At 36.2% G+C, this 27,063-nt stretch overlaps 3 protein-coding genes and 2 long non-coding RNA genes across 10 annotated transcripts; 3 read left to right on the forward strand and 2 right to left on the reverse strand.

Moving 5' to 3' along the window:
• Positions 1-91: 91 nt before the first annotated feature.
• Positions 92-3,170, reverse strand: LOC124213009 (uncharacterized). Of its 5 annotated transcripts, XM_046613769.2 has the most exons (6): positions 3,001-3,170; positions 2,180-2,434; positions 1,525-2,036; positions 1,059-1,244; positions 717-960; positions 92-471 (listed from the first exon to the last, which is right to left on the reverse strand). In XM_046613769.2, the coding sequence occupies exons 2-5, from the start codon at positions 2,431-2,433 to the stop codon at positions 719-721; spliced, it is 1,194 nt and encodes a 397-aa protein (XP_046469725.1). In that variant the 5' UTR covers position 2,434; positions 3,001-3,170; the 3' UTR covers positions 92-471; positions 717-718. The 5 variants fall into 5 exon arrangements, with proteins under 5 accessions (XP_046469725.1, XP_046469723.1, XP_068989964.1 ...); XM_046613767.2 differs by having other exon boundaries at positions 92-960; positions 2,180-2,451; XM_069133863.1 differs by lacking the exon at positions 3,001-3,170 and adding an exon at positions 2,831-2,989 and having other exon boundaries at positions 92-960; positions 2,180-2,451.
• Positions 3,171-3,273: 103 nt separating this feature from the next.
• Dhap-at (dihydroxyacetone phosphate acyltransferase) lies at positions 3,274-9,960 on the forward strand. 2 transcript variants are annotated; one of them, XM_046613761.2, is made up of 7 exons: positions 3,274-3,466; positions 3,626-4,128; positions 4,788-5,198; positions 5,293-5,809; positions 6,150-6,442; positions 6,766-7,013; positions 7,346-9,960. In XM_046613761.2, the coding sequence occupies exons 2-7, from the start codon at positions 3,804-3,806 to the stop codon at positions 7,682-7,684; spliced, it is 2,133 nt and encodes a 710-aa protein (XP_046469717.1). In that variant the 5' UTR covers positions 3,274-3,466; positions 3,626-3,803; the 3' UTR covers positions 7,685-9,960. The 2 variants fall into 2 exon arrangements, with proteins under 2 accessions (XP_046469717.1, XP_068989963.1); XM_069133862.1 differs by having other exon boundaries at positions 3,274-3,330.
• Positions 9,202-18,920, reverse strand: LOC124213005 (1-phosphatidylinositol 4,5-bisphosphate phosphodiesterase gamma-1-like). The gene is made up of 19 exons (XM_046613760.2): positions 17,977-18,920; positions 17,741-17,890; positions 17,514-17,652; positions 17,259-17,421; positions 16,855-17,165; positions 16,539-16,745; positions 15,934-16,360; positions 15,512-15,823; positions 15,090-15,274; positions 14,765-14,948; positions 14,188-14,250; positions 13,823-14,020; positions 13,468-13,692; positions 13,159-13,365; positions 12,684-13,071; positions 12,392-12,531; positions 10,661-10,768; positions 10,465-10,557; positions 9,202-10,347 (listed from the first exon to the last, which is right to left on the reverse strand). Exons 1-19 carry the CDS (start codon positions 18,212-18,214, stop codon positions 10,246-10,248), a joined length of 3,840 nt encoding a protein of 1,279 aa, XP_046469716.1. The 5' UTR covers positions 18,215-18,920; the 3' UTR covers positions 9,202-10,245.
• LOC124213013 (uncharacterized) lies at positions 15,952-20,200 on the forward strand. Its single transcript, XR_006881796.2, has 4 exons — positions 15,952-16,077; positions 17,825-17,906; positions 19,097-19,243; positions 19,508-20,200. It is a non-coding gene; the product is annotated as an uncharacterized lncRNA (long non-coding RNA).
• A 594-nt stretch (positions 20,201-20,794) lies between these two features.
• Positions 20,795-23,662, forward strand: LOC138190496 (uncharacterized). The gene is made up of 3 exons (XR_011176491.1): positions 20,795-21,498; positions 21,914-22,010; positions 23,574-23,662. It is a non-coding gene; the product is annotated as an uncharacterized lncRNA (long non-coding RNA).
• Positions 23,663-27,063: the final 3,401 nt, after the last annotated feature.

A 27,063-nucleotide genomic window follows, 5' to 3' on the forward strand; every position in this document is an offset into this window, starting at 1 on the left:
GATTCCTTCGGTTGAATGATAACAAAATGTCGTATGGTTTTCATTTGGAAGAATTATATTTATTTGTATAATACACACGCAGAAACCGTATGCCTAATAGAAATATGGAGTAGTGGAAAAACGTGAAATTTTTATGAAAATTTAGAAAGCCAGGATTTAAAATCCATAATTCGAAAACTCAAATTAAGACATTCTATGCTTTCCGTAAAGTGTCACAACGTGGTGGTCAATAATAATCACTGCCAAGTCAGCACAGATATAAGCAGAAATCATTGTAATGTAAGAAACAACCAGAGTATTCTTTCTCGGTAAGATATGACTAGACGCTAGTCAGTTTAGATGAGATTTAAATCGATATTGGCATGGGCAAAATTATATTTGTTTATATTATTTTCCCTAAAACAAGAGCAGATAAGAATAACAATCGAGGTTGCCTTCTACTGTTGTCTTACCAAACGATTACACCGAATCCTGGAATGAAGCAATTTTCGGTTACGAATAAAAGTGAAACTTTAAACATATCCAGGTGCCAAAGGTCATTTAAAACTTTTCGTGATCACGAGTAACTCTAAACTTTCTTGTTTAACACATTTAATTTATCAGGTCCCTGATGACAAGTATAATTTTTAAACGTTAAAGCATTAGGTAAGAAGTAATCTTTGCGTATAAACGTAAATAGTATAACGAAATAACTTGAACATTGCTAGAATTAGCACCTTTAAAATGGCAAGTCTGGATCGGATTGGGAAGAATGAACGTCATCCCACGAAGTAACTTCAACCATTTCTAAACTACCGTCCTCTGCTAAAGTTAGCATCTGTTTGCCGGACCCCTCCTTTACACTCACAACCATGCCCGCGTTACTGTTAGATTCGACAGCCACCTGAGGGTTCCCATGTTCATCTTCAACATGCTGTAATACTCGTACGTACACCTCGTGTCCAGTCATATTTACATCTCCTGTGAAGAAAATTTTATCATAACAACTCACTCGTAATAACCCAGGTAGATGTGAATTAGAATTCAAATCACATAAAGAAAATTGTCAAAAGATATACCTGAAGTAACCATATTTTGCAGATCAAGATGATCAGGACTTGACAGTCGGATAAGCTGCACAGTTTCCTTTTTTGATTCATCTTCCAATTGATGATCCGATTGCGGGATGACAATTGATATATGTTCATCTTTTTCACAATTTGGGAGCGCAATTGTACTTGTTGCAAAACTCTCCACCACAGGCTCTGTGGAAAACAAATGTGAAAAGTTGTCAATTTGGAACCACTCTACAATTAACAATATAATTATACCGAGGCTCGACCTGGGAAAAAAAAAGTTGATTGCTTTGTGCGACATGAAATAATTTTATGAACAGATAGCTAAATGTCATCCTAGTATCAATTGCAATAACCGTACGTACTAGACAAACCCAAATCTATATTGAAGTATGATAAACTGGATTAAGATCACAATTTTTCGATCACTTTCCTTAAGAATAGATACTGTATAAACTTTGGTGCGTACCCTTCACATTATTTTGGATCTCTGGCACATCAACACTTTCATTTTTGAATTCTTGCTCTTTGCAGAGATGAAAACTTTGCTGATTTTTTATTTGTACACCACATTTGTCGCACGTAATACGCTGTTTAATATGTTGTCGAATGTGATGGACCATAAATGCGTTGTACCGAGTTGTGTATCGACATTTGTCACATTGCATCCAAACATTGTTAGATTTTTTTTGCTTTCCTCCGTCGGAGGATACATCCACAGCACTAACAGCTGCTCTTTTCCGTCCGTGATAACCACTCCCATTTTGGGTATGGCTCTTAGTGATCTGCGGTGGCTGGCAAGGTTTAACCGTTTCACTGCTGCCCAGAAGTTCTCCTTCCTCCAATGAATATTTGCGTTCTAGGAAGCGCAAAATCACATCTTTTACACCCCGCATTTCATTCTCAAGTCTATCGAGAGTATTCATCAGATTGGCACATCCTCTGCATATCAGGTCATCTTCTGAGATGACAACCATATATCTGTGAAAGATGATTTGAAAACAAATTATTAATTACCTAATGGATACAAATAATGTATTAGGACTAAATAAATGTGATTACAAAGCTTTACGAATTTTTCATCTTGCGTGAAATTCAAACATAAAAACCGAAGAGCAATATACCTCTCGCCAACAAGCTCGCCTAATTTCTCTATAACGCGAGCTCTGCTGCTTTGAGTTCGACAAGTGGCCAAAGCGTAATAACGGCCTTGAACTTTTACGTCGCATACAAAGCATCGAGATGGTTCAGACAAATTTTCAGCTGCTGTGTCATTTGCTGGCAGTGCAATGTTTCCAATGTTACCGTTTTCCGTGTTCTCTTTGCTCGATTGATTCGCATCTAAGCCCATTGCTACTGTGTTGGTGCATGTAGCCATCCTGTAAGCAACAATCCCCTGTAAGTCGAATTGCAACATATCTTCAATTATATCCATCATAAACCCTGATTGCCATGCTTTCGTTTTCATAATAGTGAGTAATTTTCGAAACGGACCAGTCCTGACCCGTTTCTAAATTTTTTATTGTGTCGGGATAATCTATTTCAAAACTCTAAAACTTATCATTTTTTCATATTCATCATTGCGTTGATAACACGAATTGAATCAACTAAAACGGAACGCAACGTAGTCCGAGAAGAGATCAACATTCCAAAGTTTATTCAAGACAATAACAACATTTGAGGTTATCTGAAGTAGAAACCGCTACAGCTGCAGAAATTTTATCTATTTCAACTTTGAATCGTATATCGCTACATAATAATGGCCAGACAAACACCTAATTTGCAATTTTGGTGCGTCAGAGAGATCGCCAATTAGTTCCCTCTTTTAAATAATCGTTTGCGGATTCCTCGATGCCGTTTACTGCAAGCCACGGTACAAACTCGGAAAGAAACGCGCCGTTTTGTTTGTTGACAATCGCCAGACTTCAGAGGCTTCCGATAGTACCTGAGGATAGTTATTAGTCGGCAGTCGGCGGTCGGGCGGCACCGGCGATTGTAGCTTTCTTAAACTTCAAAATAACTACGTTTACAACGTTGACTGATAATTGAAAAGTTGTTATCCTTCCATAATCGTAGCGAGGCCTTGGCACCGCGAAGAAAGCTGTCGCAAGTGAGACGACGCATCGAACAACCTTGCAATCTTGTACGTCACACGATTGAATAGCCGCATAACACGGCGTGGAAGTGTCAGGGTAGGATCGAACCTCGGAGCGAAGAGATAAGAGGCAAAATTCAGAACTACGACCAATCGGAGCGGTCGAGTCAGTTGGAAAAGGTATTCCCCTTGTAGTGTTGAGCATCGTACACTTGCCGGTGTGAGGTTATATAATTCACCCATGTGCGCGAAGTGTGTGTATGTATGTAGGTGATCGATCATTTTCGCGCGTTTCGTCTGCTTGTGAAGTAGCGCGGTAAGTTGGCATAGCGTTGTTTATCTAATTTCTGTCTGCCGAATAAGAGATAAAAATATGAAATGACCATAGGCGAGAAGTAGTGAATTCGGGTGGTGTTTAATAAGTGGTCACTGTCCAGATGCGATGCCAATTATTGGGTGTATTTAAATGTGCCAGGTTCCCGATGTTTCGACACTGTATGTTGTTGCCTGAGGAACTGAATTTCCAACGCTAATGAGATTAAACCTATCTTGAATTCTTTGCATGAATTATTTCCCACCTCAATATCCGATGACTACACCTTTGAATTGTCGGTGAGTCGGATTGTTGGAATTGATAATCATTCGGTGAAAGAATGATGCAGAAAACGGTGGAAACAGTGGGCTCGCAGGGAGCAGATACAATGTTTGCAGACTTGCTCGAAAAACGACGAGTATCAAGCGATGTTATGTGGATGTTCCGTTCGCTTCATCCTGTTTTTCCCCATAAGTTGCCCAGTGCTCTGCGATACTCCAGAGAGCAAACTATCAAAGCAATCCTGGACAGTCCCAGGATAGTTTTATTGATTCAAGCTCTAGCCAGTGACAGAAAAGTTCCTGTTTCTGTTGTGAAAAATGAGGCTCGTGAAATGTTGGAAGAAATGGCAGGCGCGCCACAATTGTCAGCGATTAGGTGTCTAGGTAATTCCACATATCGTATACTATCTACCCACATTAAATAGATTTTATCAAGCTTCCAATAAATGTCTTTTTCACTCTTCATCAATTTGGTAAACTACTTTAATGTCTCTACATGTAATTTGAGAGTCTGTAGCAAACAGAAAACTCGTTTCAGAAGTTCGCTGTTTCTACTCCAAAATTGAATCACTTATATCAGTTAATTTTCGTTTCAACTGTGTGATTGTGCTGATTTTTTTTTCGGTCTTCCATAATTTTGATACAACAAGTTACGTCATGTTTGTATGACAGCGCTGATAAACTATTTATTCTATATTGCAAAGTAGTTGATAATTTCAATTTTACACATCAATTGTTTGTATCACGAGAATCTCTGACATTATTGTATGTAATTCATCATTGAGATGGAGAAAAATCAGCCACAAAACATCTCTAACTTGTTAAAGCTTGAAAAATGTTTCAATACTAATAGTCTGAGAGCTGAAAAAAGAGATGAAAAATAAAAGGATTTCATGAATATGAGGTCTGTTTAAATGTACAAATCCTCGAGATAGTAATTAGATGCATATTGGCAAATGTTTAGTCAAATAGTAAGAATTACCTTTAGGAATAGAGGATGATGAATAATTCATGGGAATGCTAATATTTGTTCTTCTGTCTAGGTATCTTAGTGACGAAAGGCTTAAAGAGGATACTCAAGAGTGTTCGAGTAAATCAGACTTTTCTGTTGGATCTTAAAGAAAAAATGCGTAACGACTCGGTGCAGTATGTTTACGTACCAACTCACAGAAGTTATTTAGACTTTATATTATGGTCGTACGTACTTTTCTCTAACGATATGGCTATACCAAACATAGCTAGTGGGATGGACTTTTATCGAATGCAAGTCGTTGGTGAATTGTTGCGTAAAACAGGAGCGTTTTACATGCGCCGCAGTTTTGCCACCGACCAATTATACAAGGAAGTATTTAAAGCATATATATCATCCATCGTGATACATAGCGAAAGGGCGATAGAATTTTTTATTGAGGGTACGCGTAGCAGGAGCCAGAAAAGTTTGGCACCAAAATATGGTGAGCAGTAAAAAAGATGTATTTCTGTCTATTCGACTTTTTTTTTTACTATTCGTTAGTTTTATATATTTGCGATACTTACTACCTTTGGCAGGTTTGCTCGGGATGATTTTAGATGCTTTGTGGAAGGCGGAAGTGCCCGATATTAAATTTGTTCCAGTGAGTATTACGTACGATCGTCCATTGGAAGAGCTATTATTTGCGTACGAATTATTGGGAGTTCCCAAACCACCAGAATCCACGACAGGACTTTTTAAATCGTTGTCAGTTTTGCAAGAACCTTGTGCCTATGGAAATGCATACATTAATGTAGCACCGCCTATTTCAGCACGTCAATTTCTTGACGTTGATTCCCTTAGGAAAAGTGCTTTATCCCCGTATTCTAAACCGTCAACTGAAGTCGTCACTGGATTGGCATATTCAATTATTGACAGTCAGAAACGTCACACCCCACTTTCACCGTTCAATCTTATAGCTTTGCTGTTTAATGAAAGGGTACACTCTCATCCTAGAAAGCCTTATATTCTTGAAACTTTATTAGCTGATTATCGTTGGCTCAAAGACATCTTTACTCATGCAATAAAGGCTCTAGTTCATCCTGGAGGGAACAAGTAAGTGAACACTATGTAACGGCTTTCGACAACTTTTACAAACCTTCAATATTGTTGAAGAATACAGTTTCTCATTTTTAAATATTTATTTCCAAGTTGTTAGAACTCACGACCGTTTTGAATTCCTTCATGAAGTGAACACTGTTTAGTATTGACCAGCCAAGAATGTTTCTCACGTGTATTTATTTGTGCGCAAACATAATTGTCTTCAACTTTGCATGATTGGTCGTTAGGATTTTTTTAATGCTTGGGGTAAAACCTACGAAAATATGAATGTGACAAACCTGATTCCTTTTTCGCATAGGAAACAGGCTAAGTAAAAAACATTGATCTTGTACAGACCTGGAAGCGATGTGAATGACGACGATGTGAAAATTGAAGTATTAGATTCTCTGTTTACACATCGCGAGCTGCTTAAATTTGATTCATGTGGTGAATTAATGCTGATGGAAAGACACAGAGAATCCCAAGCCTGCGATCCAAGAAAAGTAAAAGGCCATGTGTTGACTGAGAAAACTATGCGTTTAGCTGTGCCAGCAATTAATATGGCAACTTACGTGAATCCCTCGATGGCATTCCTGGCTAAGCCAGCTTTAGTAGCAGTATCTATTGTCAAATTTGGTACTAGTAAAGGTAAATACACATTTATAAATAATCTAGGTCAATTATTCGGAAATGATGACGAATGGTCTATGTAAATTTCTTCAATAGTTACATCAGATGTTGATATTTTGAACCGACAATCGATAGTGAATTATCTCTAACTTGTAGTTGCATTTTATGAACATAGAATTGAAATAATAATATGAGTCAGTAATGCAGACAACAGTAATGACAGGCTGTAGTCTTGTAGAACTAGGTCAATAGCTGAGAAATTGGTTGTGATACAAATTTTGCTATTCATAACAAAAAGTATTCAAAATCTAACCGATAGATGATGAAATTGGTTTTTACAGAGTCATCGTTTGCAAGGTATACAATTCTCAGAGAATTGCTTTGTACCGAGTTTGCACTTGTTTCTGAAAAACCTATAGCTATGGCAGAGTGGGAAGAAGGATTATCATTCCTAATAGCTGAGGATTGCGTACGGCTTGAGAACAATTCTTTGGTGACAGGCAATAACAATAAACTTTTCTCTCTCCTACGAAATCTCTTGTTGCCTTTCCTCGCTGCTTCTTATGTCACGTGCACTGTTCTCCATCAGGTAATATCTGTATAATTGTAATATTACATTGACTCTATCTGTGGCACTGATTAGATGAAGTAAATCCGTTGCTTACATCTCTTGTGACATATGAAAAGCTTGATTTATTCCATATTCGATTCATATTCAAAATCAAGTAGTTTGTTTCAAGTAGATTCATTATTTGATTCTGGTTTGTCCTTCTTCATCTAAATAGTTTGCTATCATTCACCACTATGAATATCTGTGAAATCTTGTTTTAGAGTATTTGAGAAAATCAAGTTTAACAACTTGTATACTCAATAGATCGTTCCCTTTTTCTTAAAATAATTCTTTTTATCGCTCTGTTTCAGTGGAACGATGAAATCGGTGAAGCTAAAGAATGCTACATATTGAAAAACACACAAAAACAAACAGAGCTGTTATTATTCGAGGGTCAAGGAATATTTAGATTCCCTTATTCTTTATCTCTCGACCTTTATACTTCTACACTTGTTAGCCTTGTTTCGATGGGCATTATAAAGTCATCTGGAAGACCGCCACACACAGCTTACTCCCCTGACAAAATACGTATAAGTGCATTAATTTCAGAATTAGATAATTTGAAGTTACTCAGTCCTCCAGGATCGTACCTTGATATCAGAATGTTGCCAGCCGCACGTGCTTCCTCTGTCCCTCAATCAAAGTTATGATTTGGCTTTGTTCGCAGCATCGCAGTTTTATCAATTTTAAGAATGAGAATTCTTGATTATTGTTTGAATGCGAAGAATAGTTCTTGAAATAAGGTCAACAATTTTTTTCATTTCTGTATTATATCTATTATTATTATATATTTTATTTATTAAGGCCCTCTCACCGTCAGTCTAAATCATACTATCTGTTATCCTAGCAAACATCAATTTGAAAACGTCATTTGTTTGTGAAGTTGAAACAATTGAACAAAGGTTATTTTTTCCTCTCCTTTGGATTAATAGGTGGAAAATATAAAGAAACATTGTTCGCAAGGTAAGACGGATAAATAAGCAGACGTTAGAAGTTCATTCTATCAATATTATTCTTTTGTGGAGGTTTCTACATTTATGTAATTCAAATAATCAGTCGCAGCCAAGGTGACAGCTATTACTTGCGAATGAGAAATCGAACTTGTTACATAATATTGTTTGACCTGGAAAGTCAAAATGAAAATCCCCAATCGATTGAACTGTCATTAATGTGTAATTTCTTAATATATTTATATAATGTGTATCAGGTATGGCGCGTAATTTTCGAAGAGCTCAAATGTGAAAGTATGTACGTGAAAAACAGTGCAAGTAAAAGACGAGAACTTTGAACAGAAGACGAAAAATTACCAAACTTCGTTCGACGTTTTTTTTTCAAACGACACTATACCAATTGAAATGTATTAAAGTTTACATCTCGATGTAGCAATCAAACATTAATGAATTTCCTTGAATTACGTTTCATCATGGATTCACATGATTCAAATTATATTTGAGTTAGCAATCGTATATTAATATTAATCTGTCATTAACGTCCGTAACGAATAACAAAAACTTCCCAATCGATATTAGAAATAACGTTTACAATATGTGCTTAATTCGAATTTGGGCTCTTTGTTCTATTCACATCCTGGATTACATAATAGCGAGTTAGTATTTACCAGTTTAATGTTGCCATATAATAACGAATGAAGTTGAGGCTGATGATTCAGTGAAAAACGCGTAGTATTACCTACCATATCTATTATATGTATATCGGGCATTCCACATCAAACCAACGGATCATGGACCTTACCCCCTCAGATTTTGATGTCCAATAGATTTTTTGGCTTTTTTCGGTCAAAAATTGATACCTCTAATTTTTCGAAATTTTTCTGCTAATTTGGAAAAGTGTCGCGAATCGAAATATCCTTTATGCGACGATGAACATTTTTAATATCGATGAAATTTTTTTGTAAAATCAGGTATTTTAAAACACATCTTTTCGTCATGACTCAAAAATGGGATGAGAATGCTGAATATTTTTTTTTGGAATCGAAATTTTTGGGATTTCCTGATCTCCCGATGAAAAATTATACACTTTTTACTGAAAATATTGATGTCATTTATATGTATATACTATTTGCTATTTTTTTTTAGCAGCATTTAGTCCAATATTACAAATTTTAGGTAAGTTAGGCTACCCACGTTTCCTGTTTTTCAAAAATGTCTGGTTTCCCACAGATCTCAGGTCTTACGAAGATTTCGGGTTCCCCAACAATTTCGGGATCGCCAAAAAACCCGATCCGATACAAACCCGTCCCGAACCCAAACCTTGCTTCGCAAGCTTTCGGGAACTCGCACCTCCGTAATATGTATACATACGTATACGTATATGGTGTTTCTTCGCAGTCAAGGCTAAATCGTATAAGGTGATTCGCAAATTTTCATGAATTTAAGAGACTGATTTTTTCACAGAATATTATTAAATGGCACATACTAATTCGTATTAGATGTTTAAAGTATTGCTCTTCGTGGTATCGAAGGTGGTATACGAATGGATTCAAATTACTGATGGCATTTGTATTGTTTATATCTATAGCAGTGATTTTTTTTCATTATATATAATGTATTTGTGTGTGCCAATGTATTACAAACCTTTGTATTACGGTATGAAACACATCTACACGTACGAGGTTCACGAAAACTTAACTAAAGTTCCATATCTAACCGGATATGCCTTCGTCGTGTAGTAGAGGAATAATCAAAAATATAACAATAATCTGTAGTGAAGAGATCAAAATAATGTGTTTGTCACGTTCATTCGTAAGTTCAAGCGCGTATAAATTCTTATATTAATCTGAAACATAAGGTGAAAAGTAAAAGAATAACTGTTTGTATAATATGACTGAAATATAAATAATATCAACAATAATAATAAAAAAATAACGGTTATAATAATTATAACGATTATTTTGTTCAGTTGAAGACCCAATTTTTATCAACGATCACTCTGGAACGAAACGTCAAATATTGGTATTTCACACTTGGCACAACATTCCTCTGACATCGATTACTCAGTAAGCATTAACGTGCCAAGGTGAACCACTTTAATAACAAGGTGTCGACACCGCTGTGTGAAATATTTTACATACGTAATTAGTGACGCTTATGCGGTACAAACGCTTCTTCAGATAGTCAGGCCTCAGACGTTCCTTTCCACAAGCAAGTTGCCATCAGACCATTGCGCTTGGACTCTTATCGCTGAAAATCTTCTACGGTATAAGAATCTGACTGTGACCAGTCATATCCAATTCGCTCTGGGAAGAGCTGCTTCCAACGGAGTAGTAGAAAATTGAAGAATCGGGATCTGATTCCTGCAATAACGTATTTATGCCGACTACGTGGTATGCTACTTGTGAGTCATTCCTTGTCAGAGAATGATTGATTGGTAACTTGTGATGAATGTTTTTAAGATGTACGCTTCTACTTACTGATACATTGCCGTTCTCAGTTATGTCATTCACTTCCAGAGCACTCTCATGTAATCCGCTTTTAGATGAGTCGGTCCTTGTTATTTCAGGTTTCTGGAATCGTAAATTAAGATAATTAGACAATCATTCAATATAACACCAAAGCTGTTTATAAACTTACTGCACATATTCTTTTATACAGCATGGTTCGACTTACCTTTACAACTTCAATGGTGAGATGAACTAATAGTGAAGCAAATTTCATCTCTTCGCTGAATTTATTTTGCAATGGCACACTTCTGAAACCTGACCTCAAACAACGAACCTGAATAAAGTACAAGTTTTTATTTCCTATTACCAATCTTCAATAATGAAATCTCTGCTAATGTGCAAATTACTGTAAAATATTTAGTAGAGCCGATGAGTCTCTTATTATCGATTAATACATTTCAGAACAACAGTCCGACCTCCAAATAAGAAACCCGGCAATAAGAAACTTTCCCCAGTTCCTCACTCGAGCGCTTCCCCCACTCCGACTTGAACTCCGAGCTCGAGATTTTTGTGCGCGAAACCTCTGGTTAAGAAACCAGCCCGAAAGGGAATATTTTGGCGAAATCGAGTGAACGCTGTGGTGTCAATTGATGTGTGGATGCGTACGTGAGTATGTGTGTGTGCGTTTGTGAATGTAACACAAAATTTAAAAGTTTATTTGAATCTTTTTGTATTTATTTGACAGATATATGTGGACGTTGACAAGATTTCATGGAACATAAAAACAGAGAGTAACAAAGAGAGTAAAAGAAAGTTCAGAATCAAGTAAAAAGCTAAATTAAGTAAAAAGTAGAATAATGAAAATTCTATTTTGAATAACCCGAAAAACAATCATAGAATGAAACATATAAACCTCACAAAGGCCAGGTTTCTAATGTAAATGCAAGAGTCGCAATTTTTCGCAATACATTTCGAGTAAAACACAAAGATATTCCTTAATTACGAGGAAAAAGGAGGAAATAAGGTAAAAGAGTGTTTTTACTAACACAAAACTATACATATTTTGTTAGGTGCTCCGATCTTTTTCCTCCCCTATATTTCCAATCACCTGTGACCTGTGATAATACTTACCGGTGATTTTTAATTTTTTAATGTGGGTTCGTCTCTTCCATTTTTCTAGCCACCCGTGGCTTGCTTTGAAATTTTCTGGTCCGCCGATTCGAGAGTTTATCACGAGAGCTTGTCGGCATAGCATTGGTCCAGAAACTGCAATGCCTTTGCAACGACAATCAGAAAGCCACATGAATAATTTGGCGTCACGTTCATTTGTTTCTGAAACTTTTTTCAATGTTTTCGAATGGCTCGTTTTGACGGCATTCTTTATTATCTCCTCATTGGATCTCCATTTGCTGAGAACACTTTTATTCAAGCCGTATTTCGCACAGAGTTCTCGAGAGTTCGGGGTTTTACACTCTTCCAAAATTTTCTTCTTTTCTTCAAACGTATATCGATTACGTTTGGTCACAGCAACCTCTTTGTTTAAATTAATATCACTTTGTGGCGGAGATTCCGTAACATTCTCTTCGACTTGTACACTGCAGTCTGATCTCTTACGCTTTTTCAACGTTTCGGTCATTTTAAGACAGTTATGTGATCGAAATTCAGACGTGAAACAAAGATTCGCTAGATAAATGTCCACGCGCAGTCAAAAAAATTTTTGCATGAGCGATGGGAATAACAAGTAGGAATTTGTTCGAGCGTGTTTCCTATTGAGAGGATCGCATGCGAAAAAGAGTGAGAGAGACGGACAGTGTCACTGAGCGCGGAGCGCGCGCCAGGTGGGGGTATGCGATATATACGAAAAACTCTTCCCCTTGGGGGCTTTTGGTTTCTTATTGGGAGGTTGGACTGAACTTCCTTCTTCAAAGGCAATTGAAGATATAAATCAATTTTGTACCGGGTAGGTAGCCTGGCCGTTGAAAATACCCTCTCCAAATACACTTTCGTCGTGAACAACGAATCGCAACATGGCAAAATCTGGATTGTCTACCTCAAATTCGCAGCATTCATCCCATATTGGATTGAAGCCATTGTTCTCTGAAATATATAGGTATTTCATTAGTTATTATTCTCATAACTGAGCAAAACCAAGAGATGTATCGGGTAATGATCATATTGTGAAAATAACTCGGACGTGGATTATTATACATGTTATACAGGTGTAAAATATTTTCTTCGATTTAACTCACCTACAGTCTGTGTCGTGTATTTGTTGTGAGCCCCGGTATCAAAATCGGTACCGATAATTTCAATATCGACAGAAGGGTAACCGAGTCCTTTCGGCAATTGCCTCAAGTGCCTCGCGCCGATGATTATCAGTTTAAGTTTCAGAGTGTCTACGTCGATCAGCGTATTCTTATCGTACGGATCAAAGTGATCCTTCTTCATGAACTCGGGTTTCAAAAGATATCCGCACTTGCCGTTCTCTCGAAACTTTCCCTGGTTCAGCTGCATGTACTTATCCCCGGTTTGATAATTCAGGGCTACCATTTGACTTCCTGAATTCCAGAGGGGAACGGGATTGTAATTTGAGGAAGCAAATCGTAATCCTGCTGGGTAGACTCTGCTTAGTTGAAACTGAAAATTTGCAAAATGATATGACTGAAGGTCGTCTCCTTAGCTTAGCTCAAATTATGCGTGAAAATATGTCTACGCGTATTTTACCTGGTGATACTTGAGGAAAAATTTATTTTCCAGAGTACATATAAGCTTCTGAGCTCTTGTTTCCTGGAAGCTACTCATCTGGTGGCATACAAATCCATTTTGGACTATTGACTCCTTATCAAATGAAACAGTACAACAATATATCGTGAGATCAGACATTTCCTTTGCTATCTTCTTTTTTTGCTCCATTGCGTTACGTTTCTTTTGCTGCGAAGGAAGGGACCAATTTTTTTAGTATATATTCGGTGTAACTTTGCAGGCTGAAATTCGTCGATGAATATTCTTCAGCGAGTAAATATGCGATAATACCTTAGCGCTGGCGTGTTTCACTGCTTCTTTAAGGCACCTCATCCAATCCTTTGCGGAATCATCTGACAACGCAGCTAAATCAAAAACTACGTCGGGTACTTTCGAGTTTCTTACTCTGATAATGCCACTGACTCCTGGCCGGTCTCGTGGTATGAAAGTCGCCTCTGCGCCCATAATATCAAGGGATCCTTTTTGAAGATTTGCCACTATTATCATTTCCGGCGACTGTGATGTAAACATGTTATCAATTAAATTATAATCACAAGGTTATGAATAACAACGGGTGTTGAAAAATGTTGAAGAAGTTTGAAAAAAAGGGTATAAATATGTAAATTCTCTCGACTCCGTAGCATACTTCATCGTGATTGACGTCGGGTTCAAAATCCTCAACAAAGTTGGAAGGGAATAGTAGTTGCTTTTTTCCTCCATGATCTCCTCGCCACCAGCCTCCGTTTCCGTCGCCGCGGTTGACGTTTGTAATTATCGCGTGTTTCGAAAATGTTAATTCGTCGTCTCGGTTCGCTATGTAATCATAAATCGCTTTCACCGTTACCTGAAATTCATATTTACTTGATTTCATGCTCAAATACTCATACGACGCGATCGCGATGTGATAAAAATTATCGAAAATAAACGTATTACGGTTTAAAAATTCACGATCTAATCGAAAACCGCCAATGACGTAAAGTCATATGGTCATTTCCTTGATTAATGATTTACCGTTGCGGCGAAATAACTGTGATCCATATATCCAGCCGAGCAAAGGGCTGCAAACTCTGCGTTCTACAACAATGATAAAGAACAACAAAATACAAGTCAAAGTTTTTGCATTCAATGAATGATGAATAATGATGATTCTACGAACGTAGTTAACTTTAATGCCTTACTAGACTAGTTATTTAATTTACTTTGAAAAGTATAATACGGAAAATAATTATAATTATGTTAAAAGTGAAAGCAGTGCTTTCTGCGCAGTATATTTATTTTGAAATGTATGCGATACGCAAACCGCTGTTAGCTTGAGAATTCCTCTCAACATTTATCGGCAAGAAAGTGCTAAAAATAAACTTAAGACCACAACGTCACTCTGTGCTGAACTGCGTATAACGTGTAAGAAATAATGGCAGTGCTTGGCAACCGAAGCAATAATATGCTTTCGTTCTTCGTCACTTTCAAAGTTGAAAGGTTATTTGATTGAAAAATTCAGAAGCTTTGGCAAAATTGTATTTATACTGTGGCGTGGAATGATTCGTTAATCATCACCATTTGAACGTGAAATGAATTTTATAATTCTTACCACGCCATTCTGATTCATCATTGTTTGACACTGGGTAACAGAATGAGAGAGTTTAGTCTTGTTGTAAAGGGGATGACGTTCGTAGTAACTGATCAATTCGACCAAGCTTTCGAACTGGAAAACACCGATAGTGTAAAGGCGACCCTCCACCCCTATCCTACAGTGCTTGATCTTTCTGTCTGCTCTGTTCAACACAAAACGATTGGTAAATTCGTTACTATTTTAAAAAGACTGCAGTTTGTGCAGAATAATTTGATTTGAAAGGTGAAGAATCGACGTTATAATCTATCGTCAATTCCGGATGATAAATCATTTTAACAGTTACCTGAATGAAACAACATATGTATGGGGTTCCATCTCACTTTGTCTCACTAAAAAGACTCCGTCAAGGAAAACTTCTTTCAGAAGCTTAACAGCTTCTTCACGAGTGCATTCAGGATGCCACCAATTCTTCTCTTCATGTTTACTCGGTTGAGGGACCGGTTGAGTTAGCAAAATCGTTAATCTTTGCTGTATAACACAAAGCGTAAATCAAATCAGTGATCATTTTTACGACTCAGCCGGGAAACATTTATAGCGAGCTGGTGAGCCTCGTGTTTCGTACCATTTGACATTAGAAAGATGACATTACAATTATTCTTATTAAATTGACTATGTGAATCTCTCACGAAAGAGAGTTGTCTTTGAATTGAAATCATCCGAGATTCAGCCCTGCCATTGTAAATTATATATCAGATAAACAATTACTTGGGTTCTGAGCGGGTGGGTCCTGTAGTATACTATGAGGCTGTAAAGGTCGTCAAAACACATGGTATCCACAAAGTAGAACTTTGTTCGGCCCCCCTCTTGTCTCGATTTGATGCGGCAGTGATTTGGCTTCGCTCCGTGCCAAAACGAGAGACAGTAATCACCCACAAAGACTCCACTTTGCCTGACCAAAAACGTCCCATCGCCAAGGTGCGAAAAGCGGTTGAGCAGCTCTTCCGCCTCTTGTCTTCCTTTGCTCAACGTTCCGTGGAACCATTCCTCCCCGTAGTGTAACTCCTCGTTCGGCACGTCCTTTTCGAAAGAAAAATGTGCATGACAAATGTGTGTTTGGAATCCCGTAAAAGTGTATATGAATATTTAATTATTGTGTAGTGTGATGTGTAGTAAAATGGCACGCTCACTCCAGATGCCCGGGGTGTCGAACCTGTTTCTTCCTCTTCCACATTTGTTTCCGAATTCTTCAAAATAATATCAGTGTAGTACAACTTCCGTTCAGTCAGTACGAAAAATTGCGGAATCCAAGTTTTTTCAACTGAATTTTCGAGGTATAAAATACCGCTTTTTATGGTATTCCTTAGGTCCATTTCCTGCTCCACTTCGTCGGGAATTGGTTGCTTTACCACTGGTTTCTGTTCTACGTGATCCGGGAGTGTTCCGTGTTTCAATATTATTCTTCCACGTAGCATTTCCGGAGACGGAAGCTCTGGCTCGACTCTGGTGATACGTTTCGTTAGGAGCATTTTACCGAACACTTTTCGCATGATCGAAGCCATTTTGCGTTGGTAATACAAGTCGCAATGTTCCTCAATCGAAAGGATGACTGGGTAACTGTAAAGTATATATTATTCAATATAATAATCGATCGTTTCGGAAATATAGAGCTCTGCGAACGTACAAGTTCAAAATTTGGCTAAAACTGAAACAATTGGTGAAAACTGACGTCCATACATTTTTCACAATATACTGTGGATTATTTATGACGCTTATATACCCTATAAATACTTACTCAGAAGTAACAAAGGCGTGATCCTTGATGGTGTTTATCACGTCGATAAACTTGATTTTTGGCGTTGCCGTATGTCCGTGATAAATGACAGGCATTCCATCCGATCCGTTCCAACAATCCAGCTCGATGCATCTGCAGCCTGATCTCAGAGCTCGAGCGTACGATTCGCAGCTGCTTTCGCCGAGCAATTGATCGCGAGTCAAGTATCTTTATGTCATAAAGATCAGTACGAATGAGCATTGATATCATTGGTATCAGCGTAAAAAATAATTGATTGTAAAGGTTTCCTGATCGAACGAGTTTCTCGTCAACTCACGTGTTATGAGACGAGGCGATCCAGTAATTGCACAAAGGTTGAGTCATATCCTGTGTAATTTGGTCATTTTTCGTATCCCAAATTTCATTTTCTTTGGAAAATAAAAACTCGAAAAACTCCGTCATCATTAAGTAAGGTGTTTCATCATCTTTTCGTAATTCGTGAATATATTCCGTAATAAATCGAGCAACCTCTGCCTCATCTGTAACTGGATCTTTCTGTTCTTCGTTCAAGAATTTATGAAACTCTTGGACAGTCATGGTTTCTCCGTTTTCCGAATAACTAAGTAATCTGTCGTAGCCCGTGAATTTCTAAATTGAAAGAACAAATTGTCAGCACTATAAGAATCGTTGGTTATTACGATTGTTGTGTGTTGTATAAAATAGTTCTATGCACATACTCACTTCGTGTTCGGACAATAATTTGTGATACAGTTTAACAGCAGCACCAAATTCTATTTCGTCTTTATTTTCTGGATTAAAATTTTCCAAAAATTCCTTAAGTTTCGGGGTGGAAAGATTACAATTGTGACGTGATAAAAATACCTTCAGATTTTTTAACTCCATTCTGTTTAAACGTATTCAAGTCAATCAATATGAAATTATTAACGGAATGAAAATAGCAGCAGATATTGCCTGGCTTTAGAATATTTTACTCACGTTCCTTGCGCGCTTTGCATTTCATAAAACTCTTTTTGCAACCAACTGTGAAACAGCGCGGCGGACGAAGCTTTCTTGGTATCACTCATCAAACACTGTAGACCGAACTCCCAAATTAAACGGTCTCTTTCAGTAGGCACTTAACAGATTTTTTTCAAATAAAACATGCTGCTTAGTGTGTATTTTGAAATTAATAATCAAAGGTTCACGAAAGCATTTCTACAAACCGTATACAGATATTGTTTTAAGGAGGAACTTAGATCCGTAATAGATAACAAAAGCCCGCACTGCTTTCATTTTTTTTGTTTCAGAGTGCCATCTTTCAAAATCCTTGGAGCACCTGCCACTTCTGATCTCTTTGATGTCCCTGAACTCGACTGCAAATTTCGACAGGTATTTCAATAACGAGTTTGACGTAAGAGGTACGTAAGTTTTATTTTTACCAAGAGAGTGCATTTCCTACCGGAACCATCGTACGAGCGAAGATTAACATTTCTTTTCCAAATGATTTGCCTGGTTTCCCTCCGTATCATGAGCTGTTTATCCTCCGGGCGTTTTTCTAAGTCAAATATGCAGGCCAATGTCCCCCGTTCCATTATCTTGATCACTTCATCTGTGTCTGGTAGAGTCTCACTCATTGTGTCGAGAGGATTAGGCTCGACGTAGTCTGAATTATTAGGCATACTTGGTGGTTCCACCATGGTTGTAAACGATTTGAGGGCCGTGGGAATATTACTCGTTTTCCGCAAAGCTGTTTTATTTTACGGATCTTTTGGATTCGAACTCCTCTTAAATGGACAACTCTCAGTCGGGGAAATGAAAATCGAGAACGCCTGCTGGTATACACTACTTTAAAAACCTCTGTGTTGACGGTATAGAATGGAAAATTTCTGTATTTTATTCCAAAACCAAACACATTTCAAAACTTTATTTTTGACCCTCCTCACAGAGTGTATCGTTTTCCGAATAACGTGTCACGGACTTTTCGCGCTTTCTGTTAAGCACATTAAATCACCACCCTTTTCGCTGATACAACTAGGAACTTGATTCACATGCGATATTATCTTGTCCCACGTAATATTAATTGTTGAATATTTGATATCGAAAGTCAGTCCCTAATGCGAACAGTATTTCACTGGTCCATATAATCAATGAGCCCTTGTGTTGTTGCTCATTGTGCCGTGGTCGTTTCTGAATGTGCAAACGTCGAATGAGAGCACCAGTAAATATCCTTGTAGTTTCATTTCAGTTGAAGCTTTGAGCTCGATACGATTCTGCTTTGAACCACAAAACCGCAAGATAAACGCGCAGTAAACGAATGCGAGTTAATGTCAGGCGACGCAATGCGCTTTACATAAACATAGAATTTCTATGCTAAAAAATGTTAGAGACATCACTTTGCGCTGCATTCAATATCATCGAATTAACCAACGAAATTGAACGAAAACATTGGAATCGACGTTCTGATGAGATTAAGAACAGCAGTACTGTTTGGAGATTTCAATTCCAAACTCTCTTCACCCCACAGATGATTAGTGTCAGTAATTCGATATTAACGTGGAATCAATATAAAATTTTTACAGCCTTTAACTCGGATCTCAACACTTGGCACTTCTGAAGCGTAGAAAGGCTTATACAAGACGTGGGTATAATATGTGTTCGACCGTTCGCGGCTATCTGAAAGTGGAAGTAAAATCTACCAGCTAATTCGATAAAATGCGATAAAAAAGGTACGCAATGGTCCTGATTAAACTTACTGATTATTTCAAGCAATTGGTACTTCCATGAAACAATGTAATTTCACGTGAATTAAATGCACACGAAATTTATGTCGAGATTTCATACGAATAAGTAAATGATTTCACCAGTGTGTGCAATAGAACATTACTTTATACTATAAAGAAATTATGATTTATCATTGACGAATAATTACGTCCGCGCATTATCGTGTAGATTGTTAATGTTTGTGATTTGTTCTGTTTCGACTACTACAGTTGCACTTCGCTGCGGTCAGCATGCTCTGTATTAATCGGGTGATGGTAAATAAACGATGTGCGCTTACTATCCAGTACCGAAGCCATTCTTTTTCAGCGGGTGAGTTGTTTGTCGATAAACATATTGAATAATCTAGGGAATTTACTTCTTTACTTCCTGAAGCGTTGACTGAAGAATGTAAAGAAAGTTGCCCCAATGGACTTTGATGTGACAACCAAAAATCGTCGTGCGCTTACGCTCCCTGAGATTTTCCAATGATAGAGTTGAGAACTTATTGCAGAACATCAGAGAGTTACCGATTTCGTCTTGATGCTGGCTGCATTCGCCTTCCGAGTAACACAGTCTTCGCAATGGTAAGTCCATAGACTTTTATAAGTCTATGGGTAAGCCCAAGCCAGTACTTAACCTGTGTGTACTTACCGGCTTGTCGGTGATGCAAGAAATTGATACTGAGAACAAATTTCGTCCAATATTCGTAGCAAAACAGTGATTTAATTAAAGTATAGGTACCCGAGAGAAGAATGCATGAATAGATCATAAATAATAATAGATCAGATGTAATAATGATGCGGAGACCAAAAAGTATATGATAAATAAAAGGATATAGGTATGTATGTGCGGTCCATGTACGATATTGATAAATATGACCCATTTACGATTGGTACGTGATGCATACTATAAATTTTATAATTTTCCAGGAGACAAACCAGATTGTTTACAATAATTGGCTATGATATAAAAATAGAAGAATTATTCATTTCGAAATGGGATTCTATTCGACGCGCGCTCGATGTATTCCATAACATTAGTATTCATAATCATTCCAACAACTCTTCATTTACTCTCTCGATCTTGAATTTTCATAGGCATAGAATCGAAACGCTGTTTTAGCTCGTCGCAAGTGAAGTATCTGCGTTGGGTGGAGGAGCAGAATCGTTTTTCGAAAAGTGTTCGTATGGGAAAAAAATTCAGAGTAACTGTAATACATCACGGATGCGCTAATTTTGAACGAGATGAAATGGATGCTTCGTATATGAGACGGTATTTAACGCTGCGTAGTGATTTAAAGACCTAGGTAAAGGTGATAGGGAGAGAAAGAACGACGCTTCTTAACACTTCGAGTGTATTTTAACACACATTTGAAAGATACGAGCGAAATTTTTCATCATCCAACTGTCGCAGAACGGCAGCGTTATTAGCCGACCCGTTCACTGAAGAATATATCTTCAGTCAACGGCTGACCATCGAAGGGCATAGCCGCTTGAGTCTGGAATCGGCAGGAGAGATGAAGTGCGTATTTCTTGTATGAATGGCGAAACCTAAAGTCATTATACATCATATCATAACATCATACATCATACATCATACATCATGCATCGTACATCATACATCATCATACATAGTATTAAAGGTCGAAACCAAAGTTCGGATGTCGGATGTTCAGAAAGTGACGTCACCAATTCAAAATCAGCTAGCCGAATTCCTCAGTCTGGAAACAACCGCGCAGTAGAGCGGACGTATGAGAGTCGCGCTCCGCAAATTTCGAGTACCGGGTTCTCAACCTCCCGGATCCCGCGTTTCGGGTCCGCTACGTATTTCGAGTACCGGGTTCTCAACCTCCCGGATCCCGCGCTTCGGGTCCGCTACGCGGTGAAACTCGACTTCCAGGATAAGCGCTCCGTGGCTCCTCGTTCATGTTTACAATAAATTATTTCAATTCGTTTTTCGCGCAAGCCCAAATTCAGTAGCTGTCAGTACGCTAATAAAATTTCTATAACTTTATAATCTTCTCACAATCTTTCTCGTAGATTATATCGATAAAAAAATTACATCAAACCTTACACATTATTTTTGATTTGTTCTCATGCTGAAAATATTTATTAGTATTCGGGGTATAACTCGAGGTGGTTGGCGGTGGTCGTTGGGGGTGGTTAGGGGTGGTTGCGGGTAATCGAGGTGATTAATGAAGAGGGACGAGGATTTGTGCTCGGTGAGTAAAACACTTTTATAATATTTCATGGCAATTGTAATTATATTTTATCTAAAATATTTCAAACTAGTCATGTTTACATTGAATTATTTCAATTCATTTTTCGCGCAAGCACATATTCAGTAGCTATGAATAATCTTGTACAATTTGTTATATTATTAATTGATTAATTAATATTCTTATAATATTTAATGGCAATTGTAATTATATTTCATCTGAAATATTACAAACTTGTCACGTTTACAATAAATTATTTCAATTCATTTTTCGTGCAAGCACATATTCAGTAGCTATGAATAAGCTTATACAATTTATTTGTTATTAATTAATTAATTAATCAATTACTCAATTATATTAATCCTTACACAATATTTTCGATGTGTTCTTATACTGAAAATATTTATTACTATTCAAGGTATAACCTGAGGTGGTTATCGGTGGTTGTTCGAGGTGGTTGAAGGTGGTCGGAGGTGGACGAGGAGGAGGACGAGGAGGACGAGGATTTGTGCTGGGTGAGCAAAACACTTTTATAATATTTGATGGCAACTGTAATTATATTTCATCTGAAGTATTACAAACTTGTCACGTTTACAATAAATTATTTCAATTCATTTTTCGTGCAAGCACATATTCAGTAGCTATGAATAATCTTGTACAATTTATTATATTATCAATTAGTTAATTAATATTCTTATAATATTTAATGGCAATTGTAATTATATTTCATCTGAAATATTACAAACTTGTCACGTTTACAATAAATTATTTCAATTCATTTTTCGTGCAAGCACATATTCAGTAGCTATGAATAATCTTGTACAATTTATTATATTATCAATTAGTTAATTAATATTCTTATAATATTTAATGGCAATTGTAATTATATTTCATCTGAAATATTACAAATTTGTCACGTTTACAATAAATTATTTCAATTCGTTTTTCGTGCAAGCACATATTCAGTAGCTATGAATAATCTTGTACAATTTGTTATATTATTAATTAGTTAATTAATATTCTTATAATATTTAATGGCAATTGTAATTATATTTCATCTGAAATATTACAAACTTGTCACGTTTACAATAAATTATTTCAATTCATTTTTCGCGCAAGCACATATTCAGTAGCTATGAATAATCTTGTACAATTTATTATATTATCAATTAATTAATTAATATTCTTATAATATTTAATGGCAATTGTAATTATATTTCATCTGAAATATTACAAACTTATCACGTTTACAATAAATTATTTCAATTCATTTTTCGTGCAAGCACATATTCAGTAGCTATGAATAATCTTGTACAATTTATTATATTATCAATTAGTTAATTAATATTCTTATAATATTTAATGGCAATTGTAATTATATTTCATCTGAAATATTACAAACTTGTCACGTTTACAATAAATTATTTCAATTCATTTTTCGTGCAAGCACATATTCAGTAGCTATGAATAATCTTGTACAATTTATTATATTATCAATTAGTTAATTAATATTCTTATAATATTTAATGGCAATTGTAATTATATTTCATCTGAAATATTACAAACTTGTCACGTTTACAATAAATTATTTCAATTCATTTTTCGTGCAAGCACATATTCAGTAGCTATGAATAATCTTGTACAATTTATTATATTATCAATTAGTTAATTAATATTCTTATAATATTTAATGGCAATTGTAATTATATTTCATCTGAAATATTACAAACTTGTCACGTTTACAATAAATTATTTCAATTCATTTTTCGCGCAAGCACATATTCAGTAGCTATGAATAATCTTGTACAATTTGTTATATTATTAATTGATTAATTAATATTCTTATAATATTTAATGGCAATTGTAATTATATTTCATCTGAAATATTACAAACTTGTCACGTTTACAATAAATTATTTCAATTCATTTTTCGTGCAAGCACATATTCAGTAGCTATGAATAAGCTTATACAATTTATTTGTTATTAATTAATTAATTAATCAATTACTCAATTATATTAATCCTTACACAATATTTTCGATGTGTTCTTATACTGAAAATATTTATTACTATTCAAGGTATAACCTGAGGTGGTTATCGGTGGTTGTTCGAGGTGGTTGAAGGTGGTCGGAGGTGGACGAGGAGGAGGACGAGGAGGACGAGGATTTGTGCTGGGTGAGCAAAACACTTTTATAATATTTGATGGCAACTGTAATTATATTTCATCTGAAGTATTACAAACTTGTCACGTTTACAATAAATTATTTCAATTCATTTTTCGTGCAAGCACATATTCAGTAGCTATGAATAATCTTGTACAATTTATTATATTATCAATTAGTTAATTAATATTCTTATAATATTTAATGGCAATTGTAATTATATTTCATCTGAAATATTACAAACTTGTCACGTTTACAATAAATTATTTCAATTCATTTTTCGTGCAAGCACATATTCAGTAGCTATGAATAATCTTGTACAATTTATTATATTATCAATTAGTTAATTAATATTCTTATAATATTTAATGGCAATTGTAATTATATTTCATCTGAAATATTACAAATTTGTCACGTTTACAATAAATTATTTCAATTCGTTTTTCGTGCAAGCACATATTCAGTAGCTATGAATAATCTTGTACAATTTGTTATATTATTAATTAGTTAATTAATATTCTTATAATATTTAATGGCAATTGTAATTATATTTCATCTGAAATATTACAAACTTGTCACGTTTACAATAAATTATTTCAATTCATTTTTCGCGCAAGCACATATTCAGTAGCTATGAATAATCTTGTACAATTTATTATATTATCAATTAATTAATTAATATTCTTATAATATTTAATGGCAATTGTAATTATATTTCATCTGAAATATTACAAACTTATCACGTTTACAATAAATTATTTCAATTCATTTTTCGTGCAAGCACATATTCAGTAGCTATGAATAATCTTGTACAATTTATTATATTATCAATTAGTTAATTAATATTCTTATAATATTTAATGGCAATTGTAATTATATTTCATCTGAAATATTACAAACTTGTCACGTTTACAATAAATTATTTCAATTCATTTTTCGTGCAAGCACATATTCAGTAGCTATGAATAATCTTGTACAATTTATTATATTATCAATTAGTTAATTAATATTCTTATAATATTTAATGGCAATTGTAATTATATTTCATCTGAAATATTACAAACTTGTCACGTTTACAATAAATTATTTCAATTCATTTTTCGCGCAAGCATATATTCAGTAGCTATGAATAATCTTGTACAATTTGTTATATTATTAATTGATTAATTAATATTCTTATATTATTTAATGGCAATTGTCATTATATTTCATCTGAAATATTACAAATTTGTCACGTTTACAATAAATTATTTCAATTCGTTTTTCGTGCAAGCACATATTCAGTAGCTATGAATAATCTTGTACAATTTATTATATCATCAATTAGTTAATTAATATTCTTATAATATTGAATGGCAATTGTAATTATATTTCATCTGAAATATTACAAACTTGTCACGTTTACAATAAATTATTTCAATTCGTTTTTCGTGCAAGCACATATTCAGTAGCTATGAATAATCTTGTACAATTTATTATATTATTAATTAATTAATTAATTACATTAATCCTCACACAATATTCTTGATGTGTTCCTATACTAAAAATATTCATTACTATTCCAGGTATACCCCGAGGTGGTCGGAGGTGGACGAGGAGGAGGACGAGCTGGACGAGGAGGAGGACCAGCTGGACGAGGAGGAGGACGAGGTGGACGAGGAGGAGGCGGGGTGGGTCGCGGGAGAGGAGAGGAGGGGAGGCGGGAGGGGCGGGGGAAGGAAGGGTCGGGGCAGGGAAGGGGGAGTGGTGGGCGGGGAAGGGGGAAGGGAAGGGAAGGGAGGGGGAGGGGGAGGGGCGGGGGGCGGGTGGCGGGAGGGAGGGAGGGAGGGCGGGCGGGAGGGCGGGAGGGCGGGTGGGCGGGAGGGCGGGTGGGCGGGAGGGAGCGGGAAGGGGCGGGCGGGGGGTGTTTTGCTCTCTTAACTCTAACGGGCTCGCATCGACATCCGTCCTCCACCCTCCACTCCCTCCCTCCCTCCCACCCTCCCGCCCTCCCACCCACCCGCCCGCCCTTCCTCCCGCCCTCCCTCCCTCCCTCCCTTCCTCCCTCCCTCCCTCCCTCCCGCCCCTCCCCCTCCCCCTTCCCCTCCCCCGCCGCCTCCCTTCCCTTCCCTTCCCTTCCCTTCCCCCTTCCCCGCCCACCTCTCCCCCTTCCCTGCCCCGACCCTTCCCTCCCCCGCCCCTCCCGCCGCCCCTCCTCTCCACTCCCGCGACCCACCCCGCCTCCTCCTCGTCCACCTCGTCCTCCTCCTCGTCCAGCTGGTCCTCCTCCTCGTCCAGCTCGTCCTCCTCCTCGTCCACCTCCGACCACCTCGGGGTATACCTGGAATAGTAATGAATATTTTTAGTATAGGAACACATCAAGAATATTGTGTGAGGATTAATGTAATTAATTAATTAATTAATAATATAATAAATTGTACAAGATTATTCATAGCTACTGAATATGTGCTTGCACGAAAAACGAATTGAAATAATTTATTGTAAACGTGACAAGTTTGTAATATTTCAGATGAAATATAATTACAATTGCCATTAAATATTATAAGAATATTAATTAACTAATTGATAATATAACAAATTGTACAAGATTATTCATAGCTACTGAATATGTGCTTGCGCGAAAAATGAATTGAAATAATTTATTGTAAACGTGACAAGTTTGTAATATTTCAGATGAAATATAATTACAATTGCCATTAAATATTATAAGAATATTAATTAACTAATTGATAATATAATAAATTGTACAAGATTATTCATAGCTACTGAATATGTGCTTGCACGAAAAATGAATTGAAATAATTTATTGTAAACGTGACAAGTTTGTAATATTTCAGATGAAATATAATTACAATTGCCATTAAATATTACAAGAATATTAATTAACTAATTGATAATATAATAAATTGTACAAGATTATTCATAGCTACTGAATATGTGCTTGCACGAAAAATGAATTGAAATAATTTATTGTAAACGTGACAAGTTTGTAATACTTCAGATGAAATATAATTACAGTTGCCATCAAATATTATAAAAGTGTTTTGCTCACCCAGCACAAATCCTCGTCCTCCTCGTCCTCCTCCTCGTCCACCTCCGACCACCTTCAACCACCTCGAACAACCACCGATAACCACCTCAGGTTATACCTTGAATAGTAATAAATATTTTCAGTATAAGAACACATCGAAAATATTGTGTAAGGATTAATATAATTGAGTAATTGATTAATTAATTAATTAATAACAAATAAATTGTATAAGCTTATTCATAGCTACTGAATATGTGCTTGCACGAAAAATGAATTGAAATAATTTATTGTAAACGTGACAAGTTTGTAATATTTCAGATGAAATATAATTACAATTGCCATTAAATATTATAAGAATATTAATTAATCAATTAA

This window comes from Neodiprion pinetum, chromosome 2 (genome assembly GCF_021155775.2).
Source record: "Neodiprion pinetum isolate iyNeoPine1 chromosome 2, iyNeoPine1.2, whole genome shotgun sequence".
Taxonomy (NCBI): domain Eukaryota; kingdom Metazoa; phylum Arthropoda; class Insecta; order Hymenoptera; family Diprionidae; genus Neodiprion; species Neodiprion pinetum.